At 51.4% G+C, this 22,506-nt stretch overlaps 1 protein-coding gene across 2 annotated transcripts in view; it reads right to left on the reverse strand.

The window, feature by feature from the left end:
* Positions 1–9,756: 9,756 nt before the first annotated feature.
* Positions 9,757–22,506, reverse strand: part of Tspan15 (tetraspanin 15) — a 36,890-nt gene continuing 24,140 nt past the window's right edge. For both annotated transcript variants that reach the window (XM_055598887.1, XM_055598886.1), the window contains exons 4-8: positions 15,952–16,047; positions 13,465–13,581; positions 12,021–12,068; positions 10,953–11,069; positions 9,757–10,518 (exon numbers count right to left, since the gene is read on the reverse strand). In XM_055598887.1, coding sequence (XP_055454862.1) covers positions 10,369–10,518; positions 10,953–11,069; positions 12,021–12,068; positions 13,465–13,581; positions 15,952–16,047 — 528 coding nt within the window. In that variant the 3' untranslated portion in view covers positions 9,757–10,368. The remainder of the gene's footprint in view (positions 10,519–10,952; positions 11,070–12,020; positions 12,069–13,464; positions 13,582–15,951; positions 16,048–22,506) is intronic.

Below are 22,506 nucleotides of genomic sequence, written 5' to 3' on the forward strand. Positions count from 1 at the left end.
AGTTTTTGGTCCACTGGGGTAGAGTAGAGGAAAGCTGGCAGGAGGGTGTCTAGGAAGAGTTGGCTGTGGCTCTATTTGTGGATTTTTTTTTTTCCTTTCACTCCATGCTTCTTGACTGCTTCAGTCTTTATCTTAGACTTCTCACTCTTTCTCCTCCCTTAAGCAGCTGATTAACAGGAGACCCTCTGAGAATTACCGGGGGCCATTCTGAAAAACAGGAATAACAGGGTGAGAAAAGTGGTACCCGGGCCCTAAGCCAGGGAGGTCCCTAAGTGTCCACATTTTGGAGGGTGTGGCTTCATCTTAGTCCTGCCCCCACAAGCCTGTCCCTTTCTTTCTTTGCCTGAATGTCCCAGGTGGTGGAGGTCAAAGTTGTCTCATTCTTGGGGACTAAGCACATTGGGACCAAAAAGCCCCCAAAAGCCTTTACATGGTGGATGAAAATGCATTATGTCAATTTGGAGAGGGCATAACAGGTAAAAGTCAACAGGTAAAAAAGTCCTGACAGATAGCCAGCCGCCCTAATCCAAGCCTCAGTCTCTCAGTCCCTGTGTCCTGTAAGAGTCCTATTTAGTTTCCTCTGGACAGGCGGGTTCAGGCAGGGGAGAGAGAGGTGCCGGCGAGCTACAAAGGGGCTCGCTGTGTGGCCTGGAGGAACAGCATTTTTGAAGGCCGATTTGCTCTGGCTGGGGCTGTGGAAGCCAGAGCTAATTTCCTCCCAAGGGGGTCTGCAGCACTTCTTCCCCAGAGCGGGAAAGCAGAGGGGAGGTGGGGGCTGGGTTTGCCTGTAACTGTCAATCCTCTGCCTCCTCTTGCCCCTAACTCCTCCTGGCAGCCCGTGGCTCCCTTGTGGAGCACAAAGTAGATCCACCAAATAACACAGTCACCCCCCAGTTTGTCCCTGTTTTCTGGAGAGGAAAAGATGCACTTAGCTTCAAATAAACAAAGTTAAGAGTAACCCTGAGGCGGAGACACCGCTGCCCTGGGGACACGGAAGGAAGCCCTTGCTTGGTGAAGCTGTTTGAACCTCTAGAGACATGGACGCTCTTTATTTGGTCCTCTTCAGGAGAAATGAGGTCCAGGAGATGCCCGGGTTTGCTAACCACTCCAGAGAGCCCCAGATTCCACTCAGATTCCTGATGAGGCTGAGTGTTGGTTAGTTAGAATTATCTCTTTTTAGAATTAGTTTCTATGTTTTTTTTTTTCCTAATTGCACCTAGGCTATAAACTTAAAACTATTACATTTAATTAGTTAAGTGTGTGTGTGTGTGTGTGTGTGTGTGTGTGTGTGCTGACACCTGGAGTTCAGAGGGAAGTTTGCTCTCCCCTTCAACCGTATGGGAACTGGGATGGAACTCAGGCTGCTAGACTCAGTGGCAAGAGCTTTTACCCACTGAGCCTTCTCCCTGGCCTTTTTATTTTTATTTTGTATGTCAAGTTTAAATAATAGACTTTCAATAAATGAAAAAAAAAGTGAAGGCTAGAAGTGAAGAGCTTTGGGCTGGCCTCTTGGTGACAGAGGTGGGGACAGAGTTGTGAGGAGGAGGAGTTGCCCTCAGCAGCTTGGAGTCTTGGCTGCTCTGCTCAAGTGCCCCATGGGGACAGGCTCTTAGAACCTGCAGTTCTGGCCAGAGGCACATGCTCACCTCCCTGCCTACATACAGGTCCTCAGAGGCGTCCTTTTCCTCCCCAGCCCCCTACACACACACACACACACACACACACACACACACACACACACTCACTCACACAATTCACCCACACATTCAGTCATGCCCACACACTCTCACACACACAAATACAAGTTAACACATTCCTTCTCTGCCTCTGTATGTCTGTGTGTCTGTCTGTTTCTCTCTCACACACACACACACTCACACAGAGGCACCAAGTTCCCTTCTTCTCCCTCTTCCTCTCCCCTCCCTCTTTTCTGCAAGGCCCCTTCAGGAGCAGTCCCTTTGTGAAGTAATTGGATTTCTCCCCTTGTTAGCTTGCAATGAAAATGTCATCTATTCCAGGCCCCCGCCAGGGAGGGGCCAAGCCCCCATTCAGCAACCAAGGCCCAGAGCTGTGACGCTATTCAGGCCTCCCCACCTCCCAGTGGGGCAGCTGCCGGCTGTCTCCCCTGACAAAGCCCCTCTTCCCCTCTGGCCTGCCAGCATGCCAGTCTGAGAGTCGCCCTGACAGGGCTGGAGGTGGGTGACAGGATCCTGAGAGTTCTGGGGGCCCCTGTGGTCTGGAGAGGAATTTGGTTTTAAGGCAGCCTCCCCCCACCCGCCCCATATCACCACCAAATTTGGGTACATGGGGTGGAGCATGAGGAAGGAATCTTGAAAAGTAGGAGAGGCAGCAAAGGACAAATGCTGTTTGGGGAAGATGGGTGTCACTGGGGAAAATAGTTAATCACTGTCAACTTGACTGGATTTTGAATCACCGTGGAGATGTGTCCAGGTGACTGTGGTATCAAGAGAGGTTTCATTGAGAAGGAAAGACCCACAGTGGACGTAGGCGGCACCATCCTGGGAACTGGGGTCCCACGCTGAATAAAAACAGGAGAAAGTGGGGCTTCGGGGGATGACTTGGTCTGCAGAGTGTTTGCTGTACAGTCAGAGTTGAGCTGAGTGCTACCACAGGCCACTCCCTGCTTCCTGACTGTGGGTGTGATGTGACCAACTGCTTCATGCTCCTGCCCCCTTGACTTCCCTGCCCTGCAGGACCTGTAAACTTCATAGCATCACTATTGACTCATGAGTTAAATATTTGACAGATTCTTGCAGGACAAGGTAACGCAGGCATTCAATCCCAGCAGAGGCAGGCAGATCTCTGAGCCTGGCCTAGTCTACAAAGTGAGTTCCAGGATGGTCAGGGCTACACAGAGAACCTTGTCTCAAAAAACAAACAAACAAAAAATTGTAAAGCTGGCATGGTAGTGCACACCCATTAACACAACACTTAGGAGTTGTCCCCTATCATGAACTGTCTTTGTGTTTGTGTGTTTGAGAGAGAGAGAGAGAGGCGCACACAAACACTTGTGCTCACGTGCATCCATGTTGTGTTCGTGCATGTGTGTTTGCATATGTGTGGGTGCACAAGTCTGTACAGGTGAGTGCAGGTGTGCATGTATACAGAGGCCCCAGATGCAATGAGTCAGCTTTTTCTGGGGATACCTCATCTCTGGACCCCACATCCTGGGGTTAAGCGTTGGTTGCCACATCCACCCAGCTTTTGGGTGTGTTTGGCGGATCCAGATCTCACACCTGCATGGCAAGTGTGTCGCAGAGCCAGCTCCCCAACCCATGGATTGCCCTCATTTACTAGAAGCAGTATTCTTTTGTTCCTTAGAGGGAGCATGCTTCAGGTGAAGTTTTGTCACCATAACAAATATATGACAGGATGAAAAGTAAATAAAATGTTAAAGATAAATTTAAATTTAAAAAGTCAAATGCATGAGAAAAAAGCTTAATTGAGGAAAGACTTGTTTTTGCTCACCGTTTCGGAGGGCTGAGGCCACCATTGCTCGGCCCCACCCACTTGGACAGGACCTACTGGTGGGGGTGCAGCAAAAGACAATGCTCACTTCATAGCAGCTTGGAAGCAGAGGGCAGAGGGAGAGCACCATGCCAGGACATGGGAGGACCTCCAAGGACAATTCTCCAGTTAGACCTTGTCTCCTAAAGCTTCCAGCACTTTCCAAAATAGTACCACTAGCCAGGAACATGAGTGTTTGAGAAATATCTTTAACATGAGTGCTTGAGAAATATCTCATATTCAAATCATGACAGCCTGAAGTTCAAAAGACTCTAAATCGGCCAGTGAAATCAGCGTCGTATAGTCACCTGTCAGGTATCTACTGAGTACCTTGTGATGCGCTAGAGCCACACTGGTGACAAGATGCCATCTGAAGTGGAGGATTCTGGGTCCGTTCAAATCCTCCAGGAAATAGGCAGCCCTGATCTGCCTTTTGCTCCTGTAGCCCTCTCCTCCTCCCCCATCCTCTTCTCTCTCTTCCAGTCAGAGTTAGTTTCTAAGACCCACTCTGGCTGTCCACAGAGTCCAAGCGACTCTGAAAGGCACCAGATGCCGGGCTCAGGAGCATCCATAACCAGTGCCCTGTCAGCAACAAGAGGTCACCTGAGGCCACTGGGCGAAGCCCCAGCCCTGGTTAATGATGCTCCAGTCTCTGCCTTCCATGCTGCGCCTCCAGCACAGCCTTAGCGTCCTCAGAGGATGCCGGTCAGGCTTTTTCTAATCATATGATGTCTCTGGTTTCCTCTAGATGTTGAGGCCAAGAATGTCTATTTGGCAGATGGACAGGAGGACACAGGAGCCCTGAGTGGAAAGACAGTGCATCCACCAGCAGGGTGGCAGGTGGCATGCAAAGGCATCTTCATATGTGGCAGTGACTCCTTGAGCTGTCACATCCAGACACTGCAGGTGCTTCCTTGGGAGAAGAGAAAGAGGCTCAGAGGGAGACAAAGATTTGGCAAAGCTCGCAGCTGCCTGGTCCTCTGCTGATCAGAAGTGGGATGTGGCTAGCTCACTATATCCCAGAAACCCCAGGGGCATCCCTGTGTGCTCCAAACACTGCCCATCATCCTTCAGCCAGAGGCTATTTAGTGTCTGTACACCATGTTCCTAGAACAATGTAAGCTCTGTGGAGACAACAGAGCGAGCACACACATAGCAGATCAAAATCTTGCCGTGGGTGGGGAAATCTGGGCCTGGCAAGCAATGCAGTAGCAATGCAAGCCTAATGGCTACTTTGTTAACATGCGTGTGTGTGTGTGTGTGTGTGTGTGTGTGTGTGTGTGTGTGTGTGTGTTGCATCCTGCCATGGGTAACAGTGTGGGGAGGGCAGGTACTGAGCACCTTCCTTCCATGCCTCGTCTCCAGTCATCCTGGCAAGGTAAAGATGGCCACCCTCCTGTCAGTAGGTGAGTAAACATGCCCATGGGCTCATTCTGGCATGGAAGTTCTGCCCCTCTCCTTAGTGTGGTTCTACAAGGCTCTCATGGCTGCCCAAGTCCTCCCTAGTGGTTACATAATGATAGAGGCAAGGGCTGCACTGACGGAGTTATTCACCAAGTGCCCTGTTAGGGTGGGGTGTGGAGGGAGCATGAGTTCAATAGGTGGCCCTAGTCCTTCTGTGTCAGCGAGGCACAGGCAGGGGTCTTCAAGTCCTGCTTCTGTCTTCTGATTATGCGACTTTAGTGAGTCGCCTGGTCTCTCTAAGCCCCTAGGTCCTGGCTAACACATTGCGACATAACCATAACCCGACCACAATACCTTAGTGACTGCTGCCTCCCTTCCCTAGTCTGTGCACCCATTCTCTCAAAAATTTGTTTTGAAACAGGATCTCATTTAGCCCAGGCTTGCTTCAGACTCTATGTATAGCTGAGGCTGGCCTTGAATTCCTGGTCCTCCAAGTACCGGGATTATAGGCCTTGGCCAACACACTAGGTTTCAACATTTATTTATTGAGAATCCATGACACTCCCGTGGCTGTGGTGTTTTTAGCCTTCCTCACCTATGATCTGTCCTTTTGGGTAAGCAGTGGAGCCCCCCCCACTGACCCCCCCTGCACCCAACACTCACACAGTTGCTGAGCACTGGGCTTTGAGGCGTGGGGGGACAGTGCCACCTAATGGCTAGGTGCTTCCATTCCTGCTGTTTGCTTTCTGCTTTCCTAGACGCTCAAGACTGCAACTCTGGCTCCCCCTAAGGGCTGGGGACTGGAGGCCCATCCATGCAGCTGTGGGTGAGGCTTCACCCCTGCTGGGTGACGCAGGCATGATGGCGGGTACTGCCATACGTGCAGCTTAAAACACAGGAGAGCTTACTGCCTGGCAGCACAGAGGCTGCCTCTATAATTCCTCCCCAGAGGGAGACACGGGTAACACCTACCCTTCCTCCTAAGGTGGCGCGGACAAACCGAAGTTCACTCCGGAGAACCAATGGGCTTCCTTCTAGAGCACAGGTAAAAGCGTACTTACAGGAATGTGGGTGCTCCTCCTCCCAAAAGGCTGCACCTGGAAAAGCCTCATCCAGAACGGATGATGACTTACCCATAGCTGCTTAGATGGAGCTCCAATCCCCAGCCAATATACCCTAACCACCCTGAGGCCACTTGCAATTAAGAGAGAGCTGCATACAGCAGGTGGTAGGGAGTGGCTGGCTACTCAGGTGAAATTCTCCTGACCTTCCCCCAGCGATCCATTAGAGGACACAACTGGAACCATTGTTTTGAAAAAGGGCACAGGAGAACTTTCCCTAGATCATGGTTGCTTGGCTGGGAGGACAGTCACAAGGGTACTCTTTTATTTCTTAAGGGGCAGGGCCTCCATATTACCCAGGCTGGTCCTAGGCTTCAGCATGCCCCATCTCAGGCTCACTAGCCGGGGCAGCAGGCATGTGAGGTAACTTGTTTTTGTTTCTGTGTATGTGCCTGCTAATCTGTGTGTGCACCACATATGTGCAGATGTCCGTGGAGGACAGAAGAACATTGGATCCCCTGAAACTGGACTTACAGACAGCTATGAACCTCTGTGTGGTTACAGGAAACAGAACTTGATTCCTCCGCAAGAGCAGCCGGTGCTCTAAACCACCAAGATTGGGAGAAACATTTGCAACTCATACATATACCACAAAGGACTTACATCTAGAAAATATAAAGAGTTCTCCAAACTCAGTAATATGAAAACAAAAAAAGTCCAGTTTAAATAGTTCTAGTGCGTGTGCGTGTGCGTGTGTGTGTGCATGCGTGTACCCGATGTATGCATGTGAACATTTGTGCAGTGGGATGAGTCAGAGAACTGGCCATCTCCTTCAGTTTAAGTGGATTCAGGCAGTTGAGCTCAGGGTATCAAGCTTGATAGCAAGTGCCGTTATCCTTGCCAGCCTAGGCACATGTTTTTGCGAAGATGTGCAAATGTTCATAGCTGTGCAATAAACAAGATAAAGTTGGGGAGGGATTAGGAGGGGATGAGGCAGCGGGATACAGAGTTAATAAAATGTAACTAATAATAAAAAATAAAAATAAATAATAATAATAATAAAAAGATAAAGTTGTTGCTGAACATAGTGGCACACACTTTTAATCTCAGGTGCATATCTGTGAGTTTGAGGCCAGCCTGGTCTACACAGTGAGTCCCAGGGCAACACAATAAGACTCTCTCAAAAAAAAAAAAAAAAAAAGTGAAAATGCCCATCAGTAAATGCATAAATCAGCTGTGGCATGTCCATGCAATGGAATACAACTCAGCCACAGAAATGAATTATCATGGGACTAACTTATACCTGCCAGCTCCAAATAATGACACACAGGCTTATTTATCTTTATTATATCGTAGGCCTAACTCAGGCTACCTCCCAGCTAGCTCATCTAAACTTAAATTAACCTGACTATTCTAGTCCATATCTTCCACATGGCCCATTACCTCTCACTCAGTCCTGGCACCTGTTCCTTCCATCTCTGTCTCACACTGCGAATCTTTGGATGCCTGATTTTTCCCATACTCCCTATGTCTGCCCGGAAGTCCCACCTTTCCTCTCCTGTCTCAGTTTTTGGCCATCAGATCTATATTAAACCAATCAGAAGGTGATAGAGGAGAATGTTTAGAAAATATCGAGGCAAGTGATGATCCATAGAAATAACATTACCAAAGTCAGAACAGTACTCAGCTCTTTGCCGGTACAGAAATCAACATCCGAGTGATACAAAGACAACCTTCGCATGGTGAACAAAAATGTTACCCCAACAATGAAAGACTTTCAAAATAATTATGTTAAATGAAAGTAGCCCGGGCCCACAAAGAGGGCATAGAGTGAGCCCAGTCTTGTAAAAGCTTTAGAAAAGACAAACTGATAACACAGAGACAGAAAACAGATAGGGATAGCCTCAGGAGGGAGCAGGCAGTGCCAGGGAGAGCTAGGATGAAAGGGTTACAGATGGCTAGTAGGAAGTTCTTCAGAGCAATGAAAATGCTTATCATCTTAAATTGCATTGATACTTTCGTTGTCTGTGTGTTTGCATCTCTAGGGTCCTGTCTTAGTTACTTTTCTCATTGCTATGACAAAGTAAATGACAGAAGCAACTTGTGAAAGGGTTTATTTTCACCCACAGTCAGGAAGGCAAAGGGATAATGGGGACACAGAACAATACTACATAGGTGTTTTGTTTTGACCTCACAATCCTTCCTCAGCCTCCTGAGTGCAGGATTACAGGCATGCATCCCCCATGCCTGACAAACTATTATTTTCTTGTGTTGTATATACTTCAAAAGGAAGTTTCCTGAATATTTTTTGAACTTTCACATGAATTCAGCATTCCTGAACGAATTTTTCTTGCAACAAAAATCTTCAAAACTGAAGCCCACGTGAGTGGGGAAGGGACTCGTCTTGAGGGTTATTCTTTATCCTTGAGGGACAAGGAGGCAAGATGATGTCCTTGGCATTGGGTCACAGAAAGGTGCCATAGCAGGGGAGTCCTGAGACTGGCTGACAAGGCTCTCTCTGTGTGTTTTTGCTTGAGAGGCAAGAGTCAGGTTTGGAGGTCAGAGAGCACTCGGGAACTCGGGCCTGGTTGGCACCAACCTCCAGCCCCAGTGGTGGAAAAGGGGAATGGCAAAGAGTCGCCAGGCTCCAGGCTGTGGAGCAGCAGGCCTTTGTATATACGCAGGCTCAGAGCAGTTCCAAGTCCCCTGAGTGTCCCAGCCATGTTGCTGGGCCACAGGTATCACCCCTTTCCTCTGGGCATAGAATTGTGAGAACAGACAGGGCCAGAAGGCTCACCACCCAGCCCTGTGCCCAAGTCAGAGGGACTCAGTGGGGTCAATGATATAAAAGGTCTCTAGCCCCATAAACGGGGTGTGGTGGTACACGCCTGTAATCCCAGCATTCGTGAGGTTGAAGCAGGAGGGTCTGAGTTTGAGGCTAGCCTGAAATATGTGAGTCTGTGTCTCACCAATCAAAGGGAGAGAGGCAGAAGCATCCATAGGGAGCATGGGTGCGGCAGCCGCCCTGGCCAGGCCTGGTTGCACACTTAGGAAAGTCTATCCAGTTCATATCATAGTCTATCCAGTCTATACAATTCAAATAGAGGTTCTACATAAGCAGACCCGTGTCTCAGCAAGTTACCCAACTGTGCCTCTGTTTCCCTATCAGCAAAGCTAAGCAGGAATGACTACAAACAGCCATAAGCATTGAAAGAGTTACCATTTAAGTTAAATGTTCAGGCCCGGCCTCAGCTGGCCTCTGTGACATATTCATTGTCATGGTGTTCTTTTTAAAGTCCCACCCCTGCCCTTCCTCATGCCACACCCAAGTTTCCCAGTGTCAGGGGAATTTCCTACCCCAGGTTTAGCCGGGTTTGAGATTCTTGTTTTATTTCTATTGCCTTGTCTACGGAAGAGTCTCAGAGAAAACTGAGATCCCAAGAGGGGGTGACATACACATTTGGGTCCACTGTTCCTGCAAAGCCTGCCATGTCCAGCAGGGGGCGATCAGCACCAAGCTTTGCTTAGTTAGCGTGGGTCCCTGAATACAATCTGCGGATTCCTATACCACAAGTCTGATGTGGGTAGACTTGTGGAGCCTTATACCTTACTATTCAGCCTCAGTTTCCCCTGGTGTGTGAAATACGAGCACTGTCCATTCTGCCTCCCTGGCCTCAGTGTCCCAACCTATACCAGTCTTCACTCCAGGGCAGCCTTCCTTCAATCCCTACACCAACAAGACTTCTAAATAACACAAATGAAAGACCGCCCCCAAAATCACATCTTTATTGTTTGATTATTGAACTGACTTGGAGGGATGAACAGAAGGGTCGGGGTGGCTATTTTGAGTAGCCAGAAACTCTTGTTATTTGTATACAAAACATGAATGTTATAAAAACCATGTAGAAAACGGGTGGGCACAGCAGGAGCCTGACCGAGGACTCAAGGCACCTGGGAATTTGAGACATGGTCCAATCTCGCATCTGGAGAAGTGTTGCCAGGGCTGCACCCAGCACCTCCTGCCCATGGAACAGACTCACTCTCTTCTCTCCTTAAAAATCACTGCAAAACTGCCCTTGAAGGGGCATAATGACCACCGGCCAAGGCACTGCCAGAAATAAAACGGGCCCATAGTAAGCCCTGAGCTTCTTCCCCTGGGTCATCCCTGTTCCCCCAATCCCGGGGGGACCCTCGGGGCTCCCAGCCTTCCCCTGGGAGGAGTGGCCATCAGACACTGCACACAGGCACCTACACCCTGGGCTTTGGTCGGTGCCGCGATCGGACAGAGTTGCTGCAGCTGGTCCTGTCCAGCTGGTGTAGACTGGGAGGCGATGTGCAGTTCAGTCCTGCTGGGGCTGCTGTGCCAGGCCAGGGCCTAACTGGGATAGCACAGACAGCACCCAGTGACTGCTGGGTCCATGCTGGACTTGGCACCAGGCCCCAGCAATCCATCAGTGACCGAGTGCTCCAAGATAATATCCTCCACACGCGTGATGTACAGGAGTGTCAGCAGCACACCGAGAAACTGAGGACAGAGAGAGGGCTGGTGAGAGCCTGTTGGCACACGGGCACCCCCTCCCTGGCATTTCCCTTCACTGGGTGGCTAGAAGAAATGGAGGCATGCCAGCACCCACTGCCCAGGCAGCCCCAGGCTGGACCTCCTCTTCCCTTCCCAGGAACACGGAGACTTCCTGCACACGTGCCCTAGCACAGCCCCTCTGCCCTGGGCCTTCTGTCTCCATCCCAGCAACGCCATACCTTTTCTGGGGACCTTGGGAAAGTCGCTTCACCCTTTGAAGCCTCAGTTTCCACCACTCCAACCTCTGACTGAAGGCAGAGCCAAAGCAGAGGGAGCCATGGAGGCTACTCCATTTGCCTCTCCTTCCAGACCGCAGCCCTCCTGGGGCCTCTGGGCCTTCACCACTCAGCCTGCTTCACCGGCACCCACTGACTACCCACCTGAGGAAGCAGGATGCCCAGTAGGAGACCCGCCATGATGGTGTAGTTGTCCATGAACCATATCAACACGGCATTGGTGCAGCCCCGAACATGAATGATGTTCTGTGCACTCAGGCGCTGTGCGGGAAGAGGGTGTCAGCATGAGAAGGTGGCCGTGTGGTCTCCTGTACTGCTCCTGAGACAGCACTGGGGACATTGTGGTAGAGAACTGCTGGGAACGGAGGGATGGCAGAGTATGCGTGCCCATATGCCTCCCAGGTGTCACCCAGCGCTGCACACCTGAGCCAAGAGCCAGCTCCAGGTGTGTGTGTGTGTGTTTAAACTACATGGCTTTAATGTGCAGTGAAGCTTCTAGAATTCACTGTTCTATTTTTCCACCAGAGGAAAATCCCTCACCATGAAACTTTGTTCTATGCACAAAATTATTAAAAACCTCATTTGAGGGTGTGGGTAATGGCAGGCTGCTCACGTTCTGGTGGATGCCCCACCCTCATGCATATATGCAGAACTAATTGGGCCCAGTGGGTGAGTAAAGAAAGAAATAAAAGGGACTGGGCATGGTGGTTCACACCCTTAGTGCTGGCACTCTCTCAGGAGGCAGAGGCAGGAGAATCTCTGTGAGTTTGAGGCCAGCCTAATCTATATAGAAAATTCCAGGCCAGTGGGGCTACATAAAGAAACCCACCACCCCAGCACCACCTCAGCATCCTGAGGACTGCCCAGAAAGTTGATGCAGGAGGACACCGAAGAAGAACTCTCTCTTCCCCGGGGGCTCCTGGGTCCCAGGCAGGTAACACTACTGTGACCTGCCAACAGGCTGTAGGGCTGGGAGGCAGTGTGTGAGGGGCCCTGGAAAGGCATGATACCTCAGATAAGCCTGCGGAGAGAAGCTACTCAGCAACCTGGGCAGATGGCCTCAGGTGGCTCCCTGGGCCCTTCTGTGACTGACAGCCAGGGAGAGTTGGGAAATCTGAGTAGCTAGGAGCCCTCCACTAGAAACCGTCCACCAGCCAGGGAGTGGGATTCGAGGAGCACCGTGTGGGGGGACAAAGGGTTCCCAGCTGTTACCTCCTTGTCGATTGTTTTGTAGCCGCACATGGTGTTGACAACATCTGTCTGAAACAGAAACATATCAGCCATGATTCTGCAGGGTGGAATCGATTTTTACAGATGTAAGAGCGGAAGCGCAAGTATACAGTCTGGTAGGGGTGGAACTGAGATTTCTCGCCTCCGGCAGCCAGCTCCACGGCAGGAGGCTCCACCTCCAACAAATGCCCGCTGGAGAACCATGGGCAGGCCCCCTCCCCGCTGGAAGCTGAGCCAAGCTGTTCCCATTTTAGTGGCTCTCAGAAAGGAACTGCTCAAACCACAACTGGCCCCCTGCCAGCTGTGGTTTACCTGAGGGCAAGGCTGGGTCACTGGCCACGCTTCCCCGCCCCTTCAAAGCTGGCCTTGACACCAAGGAGCCACAGAAGTTCTCGTCTGAAAAAAGGGCCATTCTCCAGGCCTCCGTGCTGCTGACTGATTTACACCTGGGGACCCTATGGCTGGGCTGTAGCCCCCATCTAATTCCTTCCCAAGTGGGCCCCATGACACTTCCCTTCACTGTCTGTGCCCTGCTTGGTTGCACCTTCAGCCACAGGGAAGAGGAGGAACCCCAGGTCCAGCCTGGACCTAGTGTGGGTCCCTGTACATGTACGTGAGGCCTGTGCTGGGCCCGAGGGCCGCTGGCGCCAGTGACGAGACAGGCCAGCAGAGTAGCCTCAGATTTCACAGGGCAAGTTTACTTGGCACTGTTCCAGACTCTGGGTGAGGCCCCACCCACAGCCACTCTGTTTCCATGGTTACGGGCTGGGGTGGTAGGCACAGCTGTTGAAACCATCAACAAGAGACTTTCTACGAGTTATATGTGTATGGGTGGGGGGAACAATTGCCAGGCTTTTCTTCCATGCTCCGGTCCAGACACGGGACAGTTCCTGACGTACTTGTAACACCTCAGGCGGGACTGACAAGCAGTGAACGCACAGCTCAGCATCCCACATGCCTGGGGAAGTGACAGCTGAGAAGCTCCTGCTGGGGCAAGTGGAGGCTGGCAGTTACATCACCACATCCCTCCTGGCCACAGCCTTGCTGCCAGAGCTCGCCACACCTGCACTGTACTCTGCCTACAGCTGACCGGGGGGGGGGGGGGGGGGGAGCTGGCTGCCCCTTCAGAGCACTCTGGCCCTCTGCTGCCTGACATAGCCCTGGCAACCTTGGGCACGTCTTCTAAAGCGGGTAAAGCAAGGGCGCCCCTGGCCTCCCCCAGGCTGTTGTAAGGGCCGAGCAACTACGACCAAAGAGCCACATGTCCAAGAGATGCTCACTGACACAGTCACAGAGGAAGCTGTCCATGAAGCTCCCCATCGCCAGAGCCCTTGAGCTAAGGAAAGCCTGGGCACTGGCCCCACTCCCACTGCCCGCTCCCTGCTGGCCGGCTGGGTGACCCCACACCCAGCACCCATGCAGTTACCGTGTTCCTTATGCAGCAGGTGTAGGGCACCCCACAGGCCAGCGGCCCAGGGGCACTGCAGTCGTGGTACTGGTTTTTACTCCAGTCTCTGTAGTCCTCCCCGCCGCAGCACTTGAACTGAGGAGCGAAGCACAGAGAAAGAGCTGCAGTCATTGCCAGGGCCGGGTCAGAAGGCAGGAAGCACCAGCTAGGAGGGATGTGGGGGTGGGGGGTTGGGAGTACCAGGGTGCCGGGGTGGGGGAAGTGCCAGGGTGGGGGTGGGACTACCAGGGCCTCATGAAGCCATGCTGTTAGGTCAGAGCTGTCAAGAGTGACCTGGCCATCCAGAAGGGCGTGAGCTCCCCACCTGGAGAGGCTTACACAGTAAGGCTGGACTACTTCAATTGGACAGAAGATGGTAAGTAGACACTAGAAGGAAAGTCCACCCCTAGACTGGTCAGCATCTTCCCTTCCGTCTTCAAGCCCCTGAGGCAGGGGTCTGTCTGGAGAAGACAGCCTTAGAGGCCAGCTCCTGTGAAAGCCCTGCTTCATCCTGACCTTGGAGACCTGAATACCTGCCATAGCCCCTTCCCCTGACTTCCCCCTCCCACCTCTACTCTCTACACCAGGGCCAGCTCCTGGGGGTGGGGGGTGGAGCAGAGACTAGTTCTGCAAAGAGACTAGCTGGGATGGCCTCCTCCTGGGCTCTGCACAGACAAAGTGAAATCACTTGGGGAAATAGAGTAGGTGACAAGAACCGCAGCCAGCCATGCAGGCCTGCCTGAGTCCTGAGAGGAGGAATACTACACTTTTGAAACCAACCTGGACTACATATCAAGTTCTAGTACAGCCTGGGCTACAGTAGAAGACTCCCACCTCCCCTCCCCCACAAAAAAACCCAAATTATACCAAAACCACCTGGGGGAGAGGAATGGTACACCCGGGCATAGGAAAGTAGGGGGAGGTGAAATAGCTTTGTGTTGGGAGGACAGGAGGGGCTGTTTGAAGGAGAGAACATTTTATCTGAAACATGAACAAGGAAAAGGCAGTCAACATGTATGTGCACAGGCCCTGCACACAAACAGGGCTGTGGGTCAACAGCAGGCAGAAAGGCCAGTGAGCAAAGGGAGATGAGGTCCAGGGAACAGCAGCTATATGTGCAAAGACCCATCATTCAGAGTAAACAGGGGGCTGGGACCGTGTGCAAGGGGGGGAGCTGAAGGCTCGTGCAGTGGGAGGAACCAGTCCACACAATCTGGACGCCCTCCCCAAATCTGCACTGTGCCCTGCCGGCCACGAGGCCTTGTGATCCACAAATGCTATCTAACTGCAGTGTTGGACAAGGGGTGTTTGTTCTGCTGCCAGACGGATACTGTTCAAATCCTCACATCACCACTCCAGCTGTGTGACCAGAGGCAAGGTGATCAACCTCTCTGGGCCCCGGATGCTAAAAAGAGCAATGCCAACTTCAAGGGGCTGAGCTGCAACTGTAAGAGAGGCTCTGCTCAAAGCCTCCTGCACAAGGCCTGGTGAACATTAGTTCCCTCACCCCCCTGCCACACCCGAGGAGAAATTAAATCCCAGAGCCAGCTAAGGGCTGGTTCCAACAAAAGCATCTACCCGGAGTATGACTTGGCTCTCCCAGCCTGGGCTGGCAGGCACATTGCTGGCAGAAAAGAATTATCCAGTTGCTGCACCTGTTCTCTTACAGAGAAACACAGAGCCAAAGACCTGGACTGTGGTAAGGCTGGCCTCCACTGAAGCCTTTCGTAGGGGACCAGGCACATCCAACAGCCAGGCTCGGGGGGCCTGTGGGGAACCTCCACCATCATTATTGTCATCCAGTGAATGAAGTGACCCTACCACACTGGCTCTGCTCTAATCATATTGGAAAGAAGCCAAGGGAGTCTCAAGCACAGCAAGGGGAGAGACCAGAATCAGCCCCATGGTGCGGACAAGAAACCAGAGCCTCTAGACTAAGTGGGAGGCAGGCAAGCCCCGGGAGAGGGGGGCTCTGCTGCAGCTGTAACTGTGGCACCCATATGCTGGGCTGGGCCTTGAGGAGAGGGACAGTGTCCCAAGGGATGCACAATTAGCATCACATTCAAAAATGCATCAGAGAGAAGGGAGGGATTTTGTCCTGTGCCCAATGGGGGGAGGAGGAGCTGAGATTAGGAGGGAGTTTTTCTTTCCAACTTTACTAAAGTGAGTGAGCGCTCGACACTAGAAAAACTAGGTTCAGGAGGCTGGACACCAGAGCAAGGTCAGCCAGTCCCCAAAAAAGCAGATTCCTGCCACCCCGGGGGTGAGCCTTGGGGCCCTGTAAGGTGGCCAGAGTGACATCTGGCCTTGTTGTGAGTTGTTTCCCCATGTTTGAAGGGCCAGCCACAGGCCAGCCACCTACACTGGGAATAGACAGGTCACCTAGCCCTTCACCCCGCTCCCTTGAATCCAGGGCAAGGGTCCTGGAGGTAGCCCTCTGCCCCTCATTCCCCCCTGCCCGGTCACCTTCTTTTGAACAAAGTCCATGATGTTCTTGAAGTCCAGGTCATCATAGTAGTTCTCAATTCCTCTCCGAATGTTGTCATTCAGAAAGTCAATGGTCTAGACAGAAGGAGAAATTACCAAGGAAAAGGAGCACAAGGTAGGGGCTAGCCCTGGATTACTCTACAAGTCCAGGTTAGCACAGAGGTGAGCCCAACAGTTCCCACCTACCCAAGCAGAAGGTCCCCTCTACTCCCTGCCCTGAACACCTGAGACTGCCCAGCTCACAGACATCCTTCAGGCTTCCAAGGCCCAGATCCTGAGAGGCCGACCTCCAGGCTCCAGCTGTGAAGGGGCATGCTGTTTCTGGAACCTATTCTCTCCCTTGCCCAGCAACAGCCTGTGCTGGAATCTTCCTTTGGTCCTACATCCCCTTCTCCACTCTCATCACCCAACCTCCTGCTTTATAAAGAAGGAAACAGACCCCAGGGGAAGAGGACCATGGAGCTAAGAGAAGGCGAAATAGAGGAAAGATTTTGCACTGGGTCATGGAACAGGCTGACCAAGATTGGAACCCAGGTCCCCTGACACCATCCATGATCCTCTTTTCATCACTTGGTGCTCCACCCGGAAGAGCGCTGGAATGCCACCCTCTCCCCAGTCATGCTGGGCTCTCAGAAGCAACAGGCGGCTGTTGTGCTGAGATCCCTAGAATACAAAGGCCCCACAGCAGGCATGGCTGGGGCGGGAGAGTGGGCAGCCCAGCCACAGGCTTGTTGTGACAATCGAAGCTTTCAGAGCAGAGGCAGAGTACCAACAGAGACTGAGGACAAAGGGGCATTCTTGGCTCTGAATCAGGACAGAGGAGCCAGACAATTCCTGGGGGAGGTGCCATGAGGTACACTGGGATGGCAGGGGGCAGCTTCCGGGCCCTGTTAGGGCTCACTTTCCCATTGGTGAACCAACCCTGGGGACCTTCCAGATCAAAGCATCAGAGACTAAGCTAAGAGGGGCCATCAAGTCTCATTGTCCCTGTTGCCACCAGATTCCAGGCACTTCTTTTAATCTCTAATTTCCCTTCTGTCATCCACAAAATAGGGAGGGAAATAAATCAGCCTTCTGGGGGTTCAGGAGTTTGAACCCCTGAAAGTGCTCATGGATGCCAGCCACATGGTATGTCCTGGTAATACAGACCTCCCTACATGTGGGAAACAGATTCCTCATGGTGTCACTTCATACTGTCACAGAGGAAGCCTCCACGCCCAGGGATACTAAGGGCCACTCCTTGCCCAGGGGACCTCCTGTAGAGCAGCAAATCCTACTGCAAGCATTCTGGAGCTGACCAGAGACACCTGCAGCCCTGAGACCAATATGCCTTGTCTGAGGTCCCCGAGCTGACCGAGATGCCAGCCTGACAGCCTGACACGTTCTGCACTAGGAGCTATGAAGCCTAGACTCGGGTGTGGCTGCCTCTCCTCAGACCCACACTCCTCAGAGTGAGGTGAGGACAGAACCTGACTTGGGAGCCTAGAGCCCCCATCCCATGATGACCAGCAGCAACATGGACTCCAACAGGAAAGCAAAGCTACAGGCTTCTAGAAGAGGTTCTGAGGTCACCAGCATACAACGGTCATGGGTCTGGGACTGAACCCTAGAGCAGGGGTTGAGTGGACCGGTCAGCCGTACTGCACAGGCAGAGCCAGCCAGCTCGTAGCCTGGCCTCCCCATCAACCTTGCCTGCCTGTTTCTCTGGGGGATGTGTTGGCAGGCCAGATGGCTGGGGTGGAGTGCAGATGAATAAGAAACAGGACACTGGGGCGAGGTTGTCTGCCACTCAAGGAAGAGGGCCAAGGGAATGAGCTCACAGCCTTGAATGATGCACTGTGGGGCCTCATTGGTTAGTGAGTGACACCAGGATTAGGGACTTGCCTCTGCCAGGAGGGTAGAAATGTGATGTGAGCAGCTTCATTCTACTCTCCAGGCACCAGGTATATAGACCTGGCTCACCATGGGCTTTCCTTCCTACCTCAGCCATTCTTCGATCTCCATGGAGTCCCTTCCCACAGGGATGGATGAGGGCAGGAGGCAGGGTGGCCAGGGTAGGCTAGTAGGCTAGTGGGGTCTCCCCCCTCTCTCTTTTTTTCTCTCTCTATCTATCTCTTGTTCTGGGTTGATCTGATGCTAGCCCTCAAGATCTGATTAAACCTATTCTTGTTGTGTAAACCTGCCTAAGTCATAATCTGATTGGTTGATTAAACAGCCTATGCTGGGGCAGGGCAGATGGGGTAGGGGCGGCTACCATTCCGGGCTTTTGGGTTCATGAGAATCATGGGAGACAGACAGACAGGAAGAGGAGAGGAAGGAGGATACCACAATGCGTTAATGTGGAGAAAATAACCATGTGGGCAGAGAGGAAGGACTCCAATAATGGCATGAAAAGGCCCAGATGAATAATTCAAGCAAGTATGATTAGGGATGGAAGGTAGACCAGCTGAGGAGGATTAAGGTGGATGGCACTGGATGGGGGCTGGGAGATGGATGGTGAAGTTACCGAGCCAGTGTGGGTGAAATATCTGCCTGGCCCAAGGTAAATAAGGCAATTATAAAGTCTAACAGGTGTCTGTGTCTTATTATTTGTGATAACGGGTTAGATAATACCGCCATGATAATCTTGGGGTTAATAATGAATAACATTATATCACCCAAAACATTCATTTTTTAAAATTCATTACAACACACACTCTCTCTCTCTTTTCTACCCTCCCTCCCGGTCTTGCTGAGTCTAGCTAGTAAGGTATGTGCTGGCCCTACCAAGACAGAACAACAGACCAGGCAGACCCATAGATCCATATGAGGACTCCATTTCCATCAAGTGAGCTGCATTAGCTGTGCTGGGGAGGAAGGCCCTGCAGGGAACCTCCCTGATCAGACATGAGCGGATGGTACTGGGCCCCACCAGCTCACATAAGATGGTTCTTGGAGTAGCTCTGGCGGTTGCAAACCTGCACTGCTCCTGGAATTGTGCGTGTGGTGTGTTTCCTGGGAACATGAGCAGGACACGGAGGTGGCCCAGGGCTGTGGCCATTGAAAAGAGACAAATTCCCGTGATGTACTCAGGTGGTGCGGCTCCCGAGCAAGGGCTTGAAAGTGTTCACAACACTCATCATTCACGACTCAAGGGAGTTGGAGTGAGTCAGAGGCCATGCCCTGGTGGGGACAGGGCACAGAAGAGAAACTCTAACTTCTGCAGCTGCTCCCCAAGGCGAACCACACCACTGTCACCACATCCAGCTCTCAACCAGGTCACACCAAGAGAAGCAACTTCAGCCAGCAAGCTGCTAACAGGCCACAGAGGGGCACCTGACCCAGAACAAGCAAACCTCAAAGGCCACATGACTTTCCAAGTGTGTTAAGCCATCAGATAAAGCCGTGTAGACCTGTCCTTTGCAGACTTTTCCTTTGGATCTGGATTTGTAGCTTCAGGTGCCTCCGCCTCACCCCAAGCAAGTTTTGGGCTATTTCCAATGAGTGGGCCACGTGGTGCAGCTTCTGTGCAGGGACAAGTGTGAAGGAGTCTGAGAGCTCCCCACAGGCTGGCCGCCCCAGGATCTACCCCTCTGGGCCGCTGGAAGCTGCCCAAAGTTTCTGTCACTTCCCTGGACAGCTCCTAAGACCTCAGGCTGCTGGGCAGATGTATATATATGTTCAGGCGCTTACCCAAGGGGACTGTGGAACCACCAGCTTTCTCCTGTCCCCAATTTCAAGACATCCCAAGTACTGGCTAGTAATGCTCTGCCGGGCCAAGATAACCAAGATGGTGCTGTCTGCTAGTCTCTGGCATCAGGAATGACCAAGACATCCTCTGATAAAGATAGAAAGCGCCCTGCAGTTGCTTTGTTCTGCTGAGATAGTTGGCAGAGGCCTGGGAGAGTGGTACAGACCTACCAGCTATAGCCCAAGACCCTCCAGTGTTTCTGCTCAGTTTTGCCACCTCCAAGACCTCTGATGCCCTCATGATGAGACCTAGAGCAAGCTAGGACAACAGTAAGTATGGAGAAAACAGCTCAGGTTGTAGGGTCACCAAGTCCCATGCTTGTGCCCAGAGTCAAGGAACTGAGCATTTTTCCGTGGTACCCACCACACACTTGCATAGACTGAGGAGCCACTGTGCCCTGATTTCTGGGTCCTCCTGAGTACAGCTGCCTCACCTGGCTCAGGGAGACAATTTCTTCTCTCATCCAGGCAGCGACCTCTCATTGAGTGGCCGTGGCCATGTCCAGCTGCTCCCTGAGAACCTGGCCTCAGTTGTTTCCACAAAGCTGACTCTCAAAATTAACAGGCAGCCCATGGTGCTGGACACTGAACTTGTCCTACAATGGCTGAGGAAACCTGCCTGCTCCTGAAGAAGCTGTTCACTTGGGCACTCTCGTTTTCGATTTTCCCCATCTCCTTGTGGACCCCTCCCCCACCTGGGAGCTTCTCCTTCCCCGATGCTCAGCACTGGCTTGGCTCCTGTCTTACAAAATCACATTGCATTAGAGCCAGAACGGACCGAATGGTGATTTGTTTTTGTTGTTGTTGCTGGTTTTGTTACTTCATGTGGCCTTCCCTGCCAACACCATAAAAAGGGGAAGAAAGAAAGAAAGAAAGAAAGAAAGAAGGAAGGAAGGAAGGAAGGAAGGAAGGAAGGAAGGAAGGAAGGAAGGAAGGAAGGGAAGGAAGGAAGGAAGGAAGAAAGATAGATAGATAGATTTGAGGTCTCAAGAAAAATATAAAGGAGAAAACAAACCAACCCATCCTACTCCTCAGCTTCCAGAAATTTCTCCAGATTTTTATTAATTTATTTTTTTGGTTTTCCATGACAGGATTTCTCTGTATAGTCCTGGCTGTCCTGGAACTTGCTCTGTAGCCAAAGCTGGCCTTGAACTCAGAGATCTGCTTGCTTCTGCCTCCCAAGTGCTGGAATTAAAGGTGTGCAACACACACCCAGCTTCAGGTCTTTCTTTAAATTATTTAAAATATTTACTATGTAACCTACATAGGTCTCAAAGTTGCAATCTTCCCAAGTTCTGGGATTATAGGTGTGCACCACCATGCCTGCTATGTTCTAAGAATTTTAACTATTATGATGAATATATTGTGATTTTTTTTTTAGACAGGGTCTTTCTGTACATCTCTGGCTAAGGTACTCACTATATATCTCAGGTCTCAGGCTGGCCTCAGACCCTCAGCAATGCTCCTGCCTCAGCCACCCCAGTCCTAGGATTACAGGCATATGCCACTATTTCATATGTTTGCTTTCTTTTGTTCTTAGTTCCTTGTTTATAACTCGATTCCCCAAGGAAAGCCAAAACAACAACAACACCCTACAGGCTCTACTCCTCACAGAGGGTCACAGAAGTGGCCATGTTGCCCACTTTGGGAGGCTACAAAGATCAGCTCTGGGCCATCCTCATCTGGTAAAGTCATTCCAGAGGGTCCTGTGGCAAGCCCACAAGAGGATGCTGAAAAATCTTCAAACAGGCTTCACCACCAGCTTATGAGCAATCAGGCCCACACAGTGTTTCCACAATGACTCGATGGGACATTGGAGAATTGAGCATGGGGAGGGTCTTAGAGGGTGAAGTTCTGGGAGAGATGCTAGGAGCTATGGCCACTTTCTCCCAAGCACCTATTCTGTATTTTTTACAATAGCTTTGGCATGTTTTTTTGTTGTTGTTGTTGTGGTGGTGGTGGTTATTGTTTTTGTGTGTATGTGTGTGTGGTTCTTGTTATTTGTTTTGTTTGAGACATGGTCTCTCTACATAGTCCTGGATATTCTGGAATTCACGATGTAGCCAAGGTTGGCCCCAAATTCACAGAGATCCACCTACCTCTGTTTCCTGAGTGCTGGGATTAAACCACACTTGGTTGGCATGTTTTGTTTAGTCTTGAGACTGGGTTTCAAAGAGCTGAAGTAGCCTCAGACTTACTATGTAATTGAGGGATAGTCCTGAACTCCTTCACACAATATGGAGTATACATTTCATGGGCCATAGTGCCCATAGGGTGTGGGGATAACTGGAAGGTCATTCCTGACCCAGGCCCTGACTTCCTGAGCTGTGAGGACTGAAGGTCCCAAGAGGCTGCCAAGGCAGTGGCCTTCACTCAGCTCAGCTCCCTCATTTAAAAGAAGGAAGTGATGTCATGGCCCCAGTTGACCTACAGAGCACTGGGAAATGACAAATCTGACAGCCTTGGAGAGGCATGCTGGAACCAGGACTAGCTCACTTGGTAGGTTTATTAAAGCCATGAATGGTGTTGACCATGGGCTGGCCCTGGGGCTCAGCCAGGAAAGTGCTAACCCAGACCCTCACAAGGCCACTGGCCAACTGAGAACCCTGCTGATCATACACAAAAGACCCGTGCTATACCACTACAATAAATCCTTCTCTCCACTCAAGACTGCTGGGAAACGAATCAGTACCCCATTCCTGCCAGCTCAGAGTTGTTGTTCTGAAAAGCAGAAAGGAGGAAAAACAAAACAGAAAACAACTAAGGGCCCCTGGGGTGTGGTAGCACACATCTGTAATTCCAGCA

The sequence above is a fragment of the Psammomys obesus genome, unplaced genomic scaffold (assembly GCF_907164565.1).
Source record: "Psammomys obesus unplaced genomic scaffold, mPsaObe1.curated_primary_1811, whole genome shotgun sequence".
Taxonomy (NCBI): Eukaryota; Metazoa; Chordata; class Mammalia; order Rodentia; family Muridae; genus Psammomys; species Psammomys obesus.